The sequence below is a fragment of the Pan troglodytes genome, chromosome 3 (genome assembly GCF_028858775.2).
Source record: "Pan troglodytes isolate AG18354 chromosome 3, NHGRI_mPanTro3-v2.0_pri, whole genome shotgun sequence".
Classification (NCBI taxonomy): Eukaryota; Metazoa; Chordata; class Mammalia; order Primates; family Hominidae; genus Pan; species Pan troglodytes.
The window spans coordinates 2,811,129-2,823,924 of NC_072401.2; the positions used below are offsets into that span (position 1 = coordinate 2,811,129).

General features: G+C 56.8%; 2 protein-coding genes and 1 pseudogene across 12 annotated transcripts in view; 2 read left to right on the forward strand and 1 right to left on the reverse strand.

Moving 5' to 3' along the window:
• Positions 1-518, reverse strand: part of ZFYVE28 (zinc finger FYVE-type containing 28) — a 155,430-nt gene extending 154,912 nt beyond the window's left edge. For 3 of the 10 annotated variants that reach the window (XM_016951155.4, XM_016951154.4, XM_016951152.4), the window contains exon 1: positions 127-487. In XM_016951155.4, the coding sequence (XP_016806644.1) occupies positions 127-165 (39 nt within the window). In that variant the 5' untranslated portion in view covers positions 166-487. Of the gene's footprint in view, positions 1-126 lie in introns of all 10 variants that reach the window. The other 7 variants (XM_063808585.1, XM_016951159.4, XM_016951160.4 and 4 more) reach the window with 4 other exon arrangements.
• Positions 519-608: 90 nt separating this feature from the next.
• Positions 609-12,796, forward strand: part of CFAP99 (cilia and flagella associated protein 99) — a 46,715-nt gene continuing 34,527 nt past the window's right edge. The window contains exons 1-3 of one of the 2 annotated variants that reach the window (XM_063808592.1): positions 671-935; positions 7,821-7,886; positions 8,277-8,404. In XM_063808592.1, the coding sequence (XP_063664662.1) occupies positions 8,294-8,404 (111 nt within the window). In that variant the 5' untranslated portion in view covers positions 671-935; positions 7,821-7,886; positions 8,277-8,293. Of the gene's footprint in view, positions 936-7,820; positions 7,887-8,276; positions 8,405-12,796 lie in introns of both variants that reach the window. The other variant, XM_001174489.8, reaches the window with a different exon arrangement.
• Positions 8,526-9,287, forward strand: LOC134809847 (uncharacterized; annotated as a pseudogene).

Genomic DNA, 12,796 nt, shown 5'->3' on the forward strand with positions numbered 1-12,796 from the left:
CGGCGGTGGGGGAAGAGGCCGGCCACGGACAGGGAAAGGGAGTCCGTCTCGTAGGGCGGACGGGCGGTCCTGGGGAGGGGAGAGGCCGCGACGCGGGGGGCGTCCGGCCCGAGCGGGGCCGCTCACCTTGGGTTTGTAGAGCCACTTTCGGAACCTGTTCATCATCGCCGCGCCGGCCCTGGCCGGACTCCGGGCGGCCCTCGCCCTCCGCAGCGCTGCGCCCGGGCCCGGCTGAGGCGCGGGGCGGACGCGGAGGCACGGCCGGAGCCCCCGCGCTGTCGCAGGGAGGCTGACTAGCGAAGCCCGGAGCGCCGGGCGGGCGGCGGGCAGGTGCGCGGGGCAGGTGCGCAGCCCTGAGTATGCTCTGCAAGCGGCGCGCCGGGCAGACCTCAGACCCGGGAGTGGGCGCTCGGGCGCACGGACAGACGCGGGCACGGGGGCGCGCGGCTCCTCGCTGCTCACTGACACCCAGCGCTCCGCTGGTCACGGCCGCCCCGCGCCGCACATGCGCCTAGGGCGCCGCGAGCCCCGGGCCCACCGCGAGCTGCGGGCGGGGCGGGCGGGGCGGAGGCGGCCCAATCCCCGCGCGGGCGCCGCACCCCGCCCGAGGCGCGCTCCCTGCCGGCGGGGCGACCCGCCGCGCCCGGGGGTCCAAGAAACTACAAGTCCCGAAAGGCATGGCGGGGAGGTGGCGCCCAGGGCTTGGCGTCCCGGGCCGCGCCGCGGCGCCGTGCATTGTGGGAGTTGTAGTCCACCCGATGGCGCCGGAGCGTGCCGCCGGTTGCTAGGTGACGACGCCAAACAGCCGCGGCGTCCTGCCTACCGGGAGCTGACGGACGACGACTGCCAACACTTTAGCCCCAGCTGGCCCAGGAAACTGCTGCGGTGGCAGGTGGCGGCGGCAGGAGGGCTCGGCTGCCCCGAGCGCCCGCGAGGTACGGGGGCGGGACAGGTGCGGGGCGACGCGCCGCCGACTTTCATGACCTGCCGGCCGGTTCCCTCTCGCTCGCTGTTCATCTTGCTTCTCCCAAACACCTCTTCTGTCTTCTTCCCAGCTCCCCGATGAAAGTGAACGGTGCCTCTTTTTTTTTTTTTTAATCACCACTATCATCGGTGCGTTCTAAAAAGATACTCTTCCGCCCTCGCTACTCCCCCCAGTGGTGCCCTAATTTGTACCTTAAAACGCTCACCTCAATCTGAGTACCTGCTATGTGTCAAGCAGAGAGCTAAAAACCCACACGTGGCCTCACTTAAACTTCCCATTGACAGCCGGAGAAGCAGGCACAACGAGGCCGGCGTGCCCTGGCTGTGGGGGTTGCATCCAGATCACGGCGGATCTGGGTCGGCCTGACCCCACAGCGTTGCACTTTTCCCTGCCGCACCACCACCACGTCTCTGGCTTGTTGTGAAACGTGCAGATGTAAGACACAGGAGATGGAAGTCATGCCCCCCTCGGTTCAGAATTGAGAAGTATGACCTGTTCCTGCTTGTCCTCTCTGGCCAGGGCCAGGTGCTCAGAAAGGTCCGTGGACTCCATGACCACTTTATTCCATCAGACTCAATGTGAGCCTAGGCGCGCTGGCATCTAAGATTTCTCTTAGGTGGGGGTAGGGTCCATGTTTATTTTTGAGTAACTGATTGATTTTCCCTACTCTCCTCTTCCTACCACCCAGTCGACCCTCTGAAGGGCAAAACCCCTCTGGAGTTCCCCCTTATCTCCAATTCCTTCCCACCTGTTCTTTCTGGAAACTACTCCCATCAGATTTTCACCCAACCACTCCTCTGAAGCTCTTTATCAAAGTCATCCTTGACCTTGATGTTGCAAAATCCGATGATCGGGGTCAGCGCTCATCTCTTCCTTGAACTGTCACTACCACGTGACCCAGCCGACTGTGCCCTCTCCGTGACACAGCATCCTCACTTGGCTGAAACAGATCCCACTGTCCACTTCTCCTCCTCGCTCCTGGCCACTCCTGCTTGATCTCCTTGGCTGGATGCCTCCCCTGCTCACCGACCTCTCAACACTGGAGACCCTGGACTCAGTCCTTGGAACCTGCTCTATCCACTCCCTCCCTGGGGGATTTCCTACAGTTACATGGTTTTATAAACAACCATTTTCTCCCAAACTTCTCAAAACCTATATCTCTAGCCTCAACCCTGAAACTCCAGACCTGTTTACCTGTTCTTCACCATTTGGACGGCTAACAGATCCTCTCAAATTTAACGTGTCCCAAACCACACTCTCAGTCTTCCCCCATAAAACCTGCTGCTCCCAAAGCCATCATTTCTTCAGCACAAGATCTTGGGGTAGACACTTGATGGGCTTGTCCACTGAGTGAATGGCTGTTCTCTGTGGGTCTATCCTTGGCCAACTCCAAGGCCTGGAGCAGTTGTATCTGCTCAGAGGCTCCCTTCCTATGTTTTATAGTTTGAAATTGTGCATGGGATGAAGGCTGAACTTGGGGAAGTGGGGTATCAGTTAGGTTTAGCTGCATGTATTGAAAAATCCCAACATCACAGTGGCCTAAACAAGAATATTACTCATATTTTTATAAAAGAGGTCCGTGGAGAGGCAATCATGTTTGGTATGGCAGCCCCAAAGTCCTCAAGGATCAGCTTTTCTATCTGCCATTCACATTTCTTCATGATCCAGGATGGCTGCCCACATTCCTGCCATCACCTCCTCAGCCCAGGAACCAGCTGCAAAAGAGAAGATGGATATGCCTCTCTCGTTCAGGGAGACTTTCCAGAAGTCTCACACCTTTCCACTTCTTGAAGGTGGTGGGAGAACTTAGCCACACAACCATGCCCCAGCTGCCAGGGAGGCTGGGAAATGCCATCTTTCAATTGGGCAGCAGTAGACCCAGCTAAAAAGCAGAGTTTTCTTATTTGGGAGGAAAGGGGTAGTGGAGATTGAAAAGCAACTAGCAAAACCTGCCACGTGGGGTTGTGCTTTAAGCACAAGCCATAGGGGCATGACTTGGCAGCAACCCTTAGGAGACTGGCTTTAATCAGGAGAAAAGACTATATTTTAATTAACATACATTTGAGATCTTAGGTAAATGAGTTATCTCCTAGTGGTTGAGAGTGTTGAGCTGTTTTGTGTCTGATGGAATTTAAACCTCCTCATATAATCTCATTTGTGTCTACAAAATATTTCCTACGGAAAGAGAAGCTTTAGTCTGCCCACCCTTTTTTTTTTTTTTTTTTTTTTTTTTGAGATGGCGTCTCGCTCTGTCACCCAGGCTGGAGTGCAGAGGCACGATCTCAGCTTACTGCAACCTCTGCCTCCCGGGTTCAAGCAATTCTCTGCCTCAGCCTCCCAAGTAGCTGGGATTACAGGCACCTGCCACCACGCCTGGCTAATTTTTGTATTTTTAGTAGAGATGGGTTTTCACCACGTTGGCTGGTCTGGAACTCCTGATCTCAAGTGATCTGCCCGCCTTGGCTTCCCAAAGTGCTGGGATTACAGGCATGAGCCACCGCGCCCAGCCTAGTCCAGCCCACCTTTAAAGTTGCCTTAAATATAAGATAGTCAAGTCCTGATCAATGGAGTTAAAATCAATATGAGAAAAAAATCTTTAAACTTGAGAATTAAATCCCACTTCCCACATAGATGGTACTTCACTATTAAAGCTGAACTTTGGAATGCTCAGGTGGGAGGATCGCTTGAGGCCAGGAGTTCAAGACCAGCCTGGGCAACATAGTAAGACCCCTGTCTCTACAAAAAAAAAAAAAAATTAAGCACAAAATGAGTCGGGCGTGGTAGTACACGCCTAGAGTCCCAGCTACTCCGGAGGCTGAGGCAGGAGGATCACTTGAGCTGCAGTGAGTTATCATCGAGCCACTGCACTCCAGCCTGGGTGACAGAGTGAGACCCTAAATCAGGAAAAAAATAAAATCAGGCTGAGAATTTGAGAATGCATGAATATAGCTGAGATGCTGAAAGCAGGCGTCACAGTTGGATAAATTTTAGTACCTATTCCCTCCCCAAAGAGGTGATTGTTTTGATGAAGTTCCTAGGCTAATTTCAGTGGGATTCAGAATTCAAGCATCTCTTTTCCTTACATTCACCTTCACATACACCTGCTCTGCGCCAGATTCAGGGATGCAGAGGCCCCGCCCCAGGGACCTTCAGGCTGGACAGTGAACCAGGGTTCCAGGGGCAGGGCAGGACAATTTGAGTCAGGCTGGACTCCAAAGGAGCTCTTCACCGCCGTCCCCATCTTCAGCTTGGTTTGTCCATTTATTCCTTCCAGTTCATTCCTACCAGGTCTGCCCTGGATTGGGGGGCGGGCTTGGCATGGCCCTCTTGCTCCTCCTCGATTTGCATCACCAAAGGGTACCTAGGATCATCCTTTCTCCAGAATGCTCCAGCTCCAGGACGGGGGGAGACGGCAGGGAAACTGTTCCACCTTGGCAGCAGCTCCCACCACACACACGCAGACCACCCACTCTCACCGCCCGCACCAGGCGCAAGAAGGGGCCCTTTTCCTGGGTGTATACCCTGTTCCTCCAGGCAGAGCTGTATCCAGAGCAGATTCAAAAAGGCTGGGGCAAGGGGACCCCATCCCAGGGCAGCCTGACCCACAACGTGACATGGAGGCAGGGCAAGAAAACTCACTCTTTAACATTGTTTCTCTAGAAGTAGACTTTTACATTTATTTATTATTTATTTGACAGGATCTCAATGTGTCACTCAGCCTAGAGTGTGGTAGCACAGACATAGCCCAAAGCACCTTCAACCTCCTGGGCTCAAGGGATCCTCCCACCTCAGCCCCCCAAGGAGCTAGGACTACAGGCGTGCCACCACACCTGAGTCATTCTTTAATTTTTTTGTAGAGAAGTCCCCAGTTACGCTGTGGAGTTTTAAAAAACGCCTCAGAGTGGCTGACCCTGGCGAAGATGGGGAGTGGGATTTGTGAGCTGTGAGCTCACTGCCTACAGGGAGCCCCCACTGCTCTCAGCAATGCCTGGAGTGAAAGCCACAAGTCCCCCCTCCCCAAAGAGCAATGCCCCAGAAAAGTGCTTCCTGCTGCCAGCAGCCTATTGCCCCCTGGCTGTGTTATGGCTGCCTGGATCCACCTACCCACCAGGGTTGGCCACCATGCCCACACTGCACTGCACCGCACCGCACCCCTGCCATACTGGTGGCCTGGCCTGCTGGGACCCTCCCGAGGAGAGGGGCTGAATTCAGAGAGAGCAGGGACTTAGGGTGAGCCTGTCACAAGCTTAAAGCCCTGCCCTGAGTATTCCTGCCTTGGCAGGCTCAGGGGAGGGTGCTCACTGGGCCTCCTGGGCCTTTCTGCTCACAGCTGTCGAAATCCCCACCCCAGAGACTCAGCTAGAGGGGATCAGAGGAGAGTGAAAGGACGCTGAGGCTGAGGTGGGGTGTGGGTGGTCTCTCTTCCATGGCCCAGCCTTCCAAGAAGCAAAGGTTTCCCGCAGGGTGGGCTGAGGCAGCTTAGGTGGCAGGTCCCCAGGGGCAGGCCATGAAGGGGGTGGGAACCCTCAGAGGGTCTGGGCAGCCTCACCCACAAACCTCTCTCATCTTGCCCAGGCAAGCCTGGCTGCAGCATCTACATTTCAGCATCTGTGGATTTGTGGGTTTAATGGCTTCTGATCTGGTGTCCTCCAAGCCAGCAGCATCACTGTCTCTTCCCTTGCCCTGAATCATCAGGACCGCACTGGTGGAGGAACGCACAGCCAGGCAGCCTTGCTGGTCTCCAGACACGGGGTGGGGGGAGGGGGACCCAGCCGGGGCCCAGGGCAGGCTCCCGGGCAGTGACGGTCCTGGCTGTGCCAGAGGCTCATGCTCGCTTTGTTCTGGGAGGCCTGGTCTCCAGGGCCTGTTTTCAGCACCAGGGCTTCAAGCCAGATTTCCAAATTCCAAGCGGCCTTTCTTCTGGCCTCCTTAGAGAGAGGCTCCTGCTGGCCTCTGTGTCCATGCACAGCCAGGCTGGTCCCTAAAGCAGCCCCTAAAAGGACAGCCTGGCGTGGTGGCTCACGCCTGTAATCCCAGCACTTTGGGAGGCTGAGGCGGGCAGATCACCTGAGGTCAGGAGTTTGAGACCAGCCTGGCCAACATGGTGAAATCCTGTCTCTCCTAAAAAAATACAAAAAATAGCCACATGGTGGTGGGTGCCTGTAATCCCAGCTACTCAGGAGGCTAAGGCAGGACAGTCGCTTGAACCTGGGAGATGGAGGTTGCAGTGAGCCAAGAGCACGCCATTGCACTCCAGCCTGGGCAACAAGAGCAAAACTCCATCTCAAAAAAAGAAAAAAAAAGAACAGCCCATGTCAGGCCTCAGGTGGTGCAGCCAGCAGGGAGGTGGGGACACAGGCCCTGGGCTGATGCCATCCCTGGCCAGGGCCAGCGTCACAGCCTCTTTCCCTAACTGTGCAGTTAAACCCACTCGCAGAACATGCCAGGTGCTCCTCCTGGAGACACCCCCGGGAGCCCCTGCCCTCCTGCTCTGTCCTTGTCCTGCCAGCCAGTGTCACCTTGGGGCTACCTGCATCGCAGCCTGGAAATTCCCCACGACGACAGTCACTTGGGTTCAGCCCCTGCTTCCCAGGGCACCCCCAGCCGAGACTCCTCTGCATGCCTGACTCTTCCTGCACTGAACGTGTTCAGGGCGTCCCTGGCTCTGAAATATCACGACTCATTCCCTGTGCTGAGCTGCCAGTGGGCCTTGTCCGTCCAGAAGACCGCATCCTTCAGTTCTAGGGCATTTTCTTGTTATTTCTCTCTCTTGTCTTTCTGGAACTCCTGTTAATTGGGGTTTGGACCTTCAGGAATCGTTCCCTGATTTTCTTAGCGTTTTCCCTTACTTTCTATAGCTTCATCTTTTTCTACTCAGGGAGATTTCCTCAACTTTACCTTCCGTCTCCTGTTTATGTTTTTAGTTCTGTCATCGTATTTTGGTTTTCACGAGCCCTCTCTTTTTCTCCAGCCATTGCTTGTTCCTTGGGCGCTGTATCTCCTCTACTCTTGCATTGCAGTGCCTGGTTTCTAGGCTTTTTCCTGCCTTGTGCATCGTTTTCTCCTGGTTCTTTTCTTATGGTTTCTATGTTTCATGTCAGAGGTTTCTCTAAAGTGTCTGGTGACACCTGGCCTCCCCTTCTCTCTGAGTCTTGGCCAGGGAGAGAGGCAGGGGGCAGGTCAACATGGACCCTTCAGCACGGCCAGGATCGGCATCTCACCAAGGACCCTCCAGTGTCAGTGGTGGTTGGTGGGGGTCGTTTGCATTTTTTTAGTCAGTCTCCAGCCTGGAGGGTCCAGGTCTGGGGACTGCTACCTGGGGCTGTTCTAGCTTGTTGCAGGGTAGAGGAGAGGTGCTCCCACTGTCCCCAACTTTGGTGGCCCTGCAAGCCCAGCCTGGCCCAGAGCAGTGGGTCAGTCATGGAGCAAGAGGAGGGTGAGAAGGGCCCCCCTCTGCCCAGTGCTGCCCTACTGTCCTGCGAAGTCCAGCTGGAGCCCAGGCCTGCACCACACCCAAGGATGACGGCCTTTGCTGACAGGCCCCGCCTCCTCTGAGGATAGTTTGGGGGCCACATGTTGTCCTTAGAGCTGGTTCCCAGGGTCCCAGCCTCCCCCTAGGCAGCTTCTCCAAGGTCCCCTGGGAGGGGCTCTGGGCAAGCCTGTCCCCTGGAACTGCTGCACCTCTGGAGTGTTCAGTGCCCCCGCAAGCCCTCCCCAGGGCCCTGTTCCCCCATCATCAGGATGGCGGCGTTGACCCCAGGGACCCCAGGCTCCTTCTTGCCCCAACCATGTGTGATGAGGTCACCCTCACCCAGGACCTTCTGCTCCCCGGCAGGGCCTGATGAAGAAACCGTCACCTTCCCGGGCAAAGCTGAGGGACGCTCAGAGGCTGGTTCGAGAGGTGCCTGTGTTCTCTGCCGTGGGCCCCTTGCAGGGGTCACCCCATCCAGGAGGCATGGCTGTGGGGCCTGAGGGGCACTCGGCCGGCTTCGGTCTGTGGTGATGGGGGTGACCTGATGGTGAACTCACCCAGGCCAGCCTGGGCCCCTGAGCCGCAGAGGCCTGCAGGAGACAGTGCAGGACATGAATCTTGGGGTACCTGCCAGGGCCCTCACTCACATCTGGCCCTCCCCACTGCTGTAGGCCCGACACCCTAGCCAGGGCCCCCAGTCACATCCGGTCTCCCTGCTGCTGCAGGCCCAACACCCTGGCAGACTCCTGTCGCTGCTGGGGAGGGTCCTGCGGCCACATCCCAGGTGTGGAGGGCGTGACCTGCACGGTTTGTTCTTAGGCTTCTGCCCTAAGAAGATGGCCTACTATGGAAAATGCATTGAAACTGTGATCGAGCAACTCGACAAATTCACACCCAAGAGGGACAACCCTGAGCAGTTCCTGGAGGCTGCGGCCACCTCCCTGCAGGTAGGATCTGCTGGGGGCTCCTGGGAGGCCACGCCAATGGCACCTGTTGTGCAGCTGTTCTGGTTAACAGCATCAAATGCCTTCCTAACGACTGCCTTCCTTCCACATGGGGAGAAGCTGACCGTGTTTTCCACAGAGACCTGCTCTTTGTATAGGGAGGTGCTCCTGGCACCCAGAATGTGTGTCAGGCCAGGCTCTGGTGAAAGAAGCCTTGGCCGGGACCCGGGATATGACATCCACACTGCAGTTCCATCCTTAGTCAACACAGATGAGAAGGGTCAGCCCTGGAGCGCCCCCATGCCCCACCCCCACTTTGGGGGGCATCTTATCTCGGGAAATGGGTCCTCCATCCCCCAGGTGCCCCAGGGCTGTGGCAGTGAGGGTGCGCAAGGCCACAACTTGTGCTGTATTTGTGGTAACCGAGACTTGGGAATCACTGACTGGGTCTCCGACAGAGGCAGGGGCTGGCCTGGGCAGTGAGGCCCCTGGGGAGCCGAGGGCTGCAGGCTTCTGTACACACCTCCTTCATCTTCCTACCCACACCTGGAAGAAGTCACAGGCCCACCTGGAGGCTGCCCAACTCCTCAGCTCCTGTCCTCCCATCCCTAGGTTTTCCTCACAGCTCCATCCTGGTCCTGGCACCCCCTGCAACCTCGGCAGCCCTGCCCCACTCAGGGGCCTCCCAGTCACCTGGTCTCAGCTCCCGCCCCGAGGTGCTGATCTCACATCCACCACCTGTCAGTGGCATGTGCCTGGGGAACAGGAGCTTGGATTGCAGGGCCCCTGCCTCTAGGAATGTGGGACTTGGGCTCCACTGGATGGGGCCTCCAGAGGAAGCTGAGCCCACCAGGGGAAATCCTGGGGGGCTGTCACATGGGCCATCACCAACCCATCATTGCCCAGGAGCAGGGAGCGGGCACTCGCCCCCTGGAAAGAGGGCGCTCATAGCAAGTGTGCTAATTCAGGCCGCCTGCCTGTCCTTGCAGGCCACAGCCCTCTGTGCCTCTGTGCTCTGGATGAACTTGGCCTATGTGCGCTGCTTTTCTGCATGGCCCCTGGGGGCTGCCCTGGCCATGCTCCAGCCCCCACTCTCACTACCTGCTCAGGTGCACCTGTGCTGTTCCCCCAGGCCACAGTCTGAGCCCACCTTCCCTTGGGGTAGAATGAGGGGTTCATCCTTCATTAGCTACCTCTGGGGCAGCCTCAAGAAAGCCCAGAGGGGAGGTGGTGTGAGTGGGTTACAAAGGCTACAGGGGTTGGGGCCAAGGCCTCTGCCATAAGAGAAGGCCTGGGGCCCCCACCTATCCCTGCTCCCAGCTTCTGGAAGAGGCGCCTCCTCCAGCTGGGGCCTGGTAGCCAGCAGGGGCTGGAGAGGGGAGCAGGGCCTGTGCGCAGAGCTACAGGCCTCCGTGGGCACCTCTCCCTCTGCTTCAGCACCCTCCGGCCCCCAGCTCTTTCCCTGAGCCCCTAAGCACTGTGGGGAGGTGATGCAAACAGCTCGGGCCCAGGTTCATCCACACTCCTCTTCCCAGCTAAGGCCTCAGCACGACGGGCACACCTCTCATCCCGCCGGCCTGCCCTCGCCTTGCCCATCCAAAACAGACAATAGCGAAGGCCCAGGTCCCCTTGGCCAGAAGCCCGTCCTGGGAGCTGGCGTCACCCACCCCACTGCCTGGGCCCACCTGTAGCCCGGCCCCTCTGGCCAGCCCAAGAGCAGCTCCAGCAGCTCCTCCTGTCCGTCCCCCTCATTTCCCTCAGGATCTTTCCCGTCAGCCACCCGTGCTGCTACGTCTCTCACCCTAAAAACATTTTTTTTAAGTCCTCTGTACTCCCCTGAGGCTCCCGCGGTCCTTCCCTTCTATCTAACAGATTCCTCGAAGTCCCTGCCACCAGCGGCAGCTCTTCCTCCATCCTCCCTCACGCCCCTCCCAGCGGACTTCCCCCACCCCTCCACCCACAGCGCCAGTCTGGGTCACCCCGCACCTCCTTGTTGCCAAATCCAGTGGGGCAGCCTCAGCTCCTCTGACCCAGCTGACCCCACCCCCAGCTCCGGGGCCTTCCAATCAGCTTCCTGGGTACCCCCTGCGCCAGGCCTGCATCTCACCTGGCAGCCACTCCTTGGGCTCGGGCCTCCCCTGTCGGGTGTGCGGGGTGCACGGGCTCAGTGGCTGCTGTCTGCTCTCTTTGCTATACACACTCCTGGTCCCCTCGCCTGCTGACAGCTCCTGCTCCTCCCTCCATCCTTGACCTCTCCCGAGCCTGGACTCACATCTCCTTGGGTGTCCAATGGGCACCTCCCATGTGACATGTCAGTAGATGAATGAATCCATGTGACCTCCCCCAGAGCTGCTGATCCTGGCATCCCCAGTTCAGCCGGCGGCCGCTCTGTCTCCCCTTGCTCCAGTGGGAACCCTGGCGCCTCCTGGGCACCCCCATTCCTGTAGCCCACATCTGTTCATCATCAGCTCTGCCTTCGACTCTGCCACGCGTGCACTCTGCTCCAGCTGCACTGGTCTCCTAGTGTTTCTGGAACATTCCACGTGCTCCCCACTGCACTAGCTGTTGCCTCCACCTGGGAAACTTTCCCCCTGACACTGTCTTGGCCTGCGCAGCCACACAGCACCTTGGCAGGGAAAGGGGGTGTGTTTACCCCTTCCTCAAGCAAAAAGTGGTAAAGTTCATGTTTTTATTTCTTGATAATAACCATTACCAAAAAAATGAGTTTGTTACAACAAATAGTTTGGGTTTGGGTTTGTTTTCTATAACCCATAGATTATTAGTGGTAGATGAGACTAGTATGTTACCTGGTGAGTCACAACGTGACTATCACAGGTGTGCATTTCCACGGGGAGCCTGGCACACTGATCCTACCGGCAAACTGGCAGCGGCAGACACAACGGATATCCAGGGGGCTGCCCAGCATGGATCTGCACAGATGCCCCCATTGGTGGCAAGGAGGCTTGTTCCTCAGAGGCACTGGTTTTTCAGATCCTTTATTTCTTTCTTTCTTTTTTGAGACAGAGTCTCACTCTGTCACCCAGGCTGGAGTGTAGTGGCGCGATCTCTGCTCACTGCAAGCTCTGCCTCCTGGGTTCACGCCATTCTCCTGCCTCAGCCTCCCGAGTAGCTGGGACTACAGGCGCCCGCCACCACGCCCAGCTAATTTTTTGTATTTTTAGTAGAGACGGGGTTTCACCGTGTTAGCCAGGATGGTCTTGATCGCCTGACCTTGTGATCCGCCTGCCTCGGCCTCCCAAAGTGCTGGGATTACAGGCATGAGCCACTGCGCCCAGCCTTTTCAGATGCTTTCAAAAGCCCCTCACAAGTCCGAGAGGAATGGTGCATTGGATCCTGATCCAGTTTGGACACCTCGTTTTCCTCTCCAGCTATCAAGAAATTGCTGCAATTCACTGATTTTGCTAGGCCAAGGCTCAAGACTGCCACTTGCCAGAAACTTATGCAATACATAAACCAAATGGCAGACTCCGGACAGCAGACTGCGGTGAAATGCCAGAAAATTATGCAATACATAAACCAAATGGCAGACTCCGGACAGCAGACTGCGGTGAAATGCCAGAAAATTACACAATACATAAACCAAATGGCAGACTCTGGACAGCAGACTGCGGTGAAAGGCAGTGTTTTGGGTTAAATTGTGCCCCCCCCCCAAAAAAAGTACTAAGCCAGGCATGGTGGCATGTACCTAGTCCCAGTTACTAGGACGTCTGGGGAAGGAAGATCCACTTGAACCTAGGAGTTTGTGTCCAGCTTGGGCAACATAGCAAGATCCCATTTCTCTCTAAAAGAAAAAAAATGAGCCAGGCATGGTGGCTCATGCCTGTAATCTCAGCACTTTGGGAGGCTGAGGTAGGAGGATTGCTTGAGGCCAGGAGTTTGAGACCAGCCTAGGCCACACAGTGAGACCTTTTCTCTATAAAAAATGTAAAAATTAGCCAAACACAGTGGCACATGCTTGTAGTCCCAGCTACTCGGGGGCTAAGGAAGGAGGATTGCTTGAGTCCAGGAGTTGAAGGCTATGATGAGCTATGATTGCACCACTGCACTGCAGCCTGGGCAACAGAGTAAGATCCTGGCTCTTAAAAAAAATGTTGGCCGGGCGCGGTGGCTCATGCCTGTAATCCTAGCACTTTGAGAGGCCAGGGCGGGTGGATCACGAGGTCAGGAGATCGAGACCATCCTGGCTAACATGGTGAAACCCCGTTTCTACTAAAAATACAAAAAAATTAGCCAGGCGTGGTGGCGGGTGCCTGTGGTCCCAGCTACTTGGGAGGCTGAGGTAGGAGAATGGCATGAACCTGGGAGGTGGAGGTTGCAGTGAGCCGAGATCGCACCACTGCACTCAAGCCTGGGCGACAGAGCAAGACTCTGTCT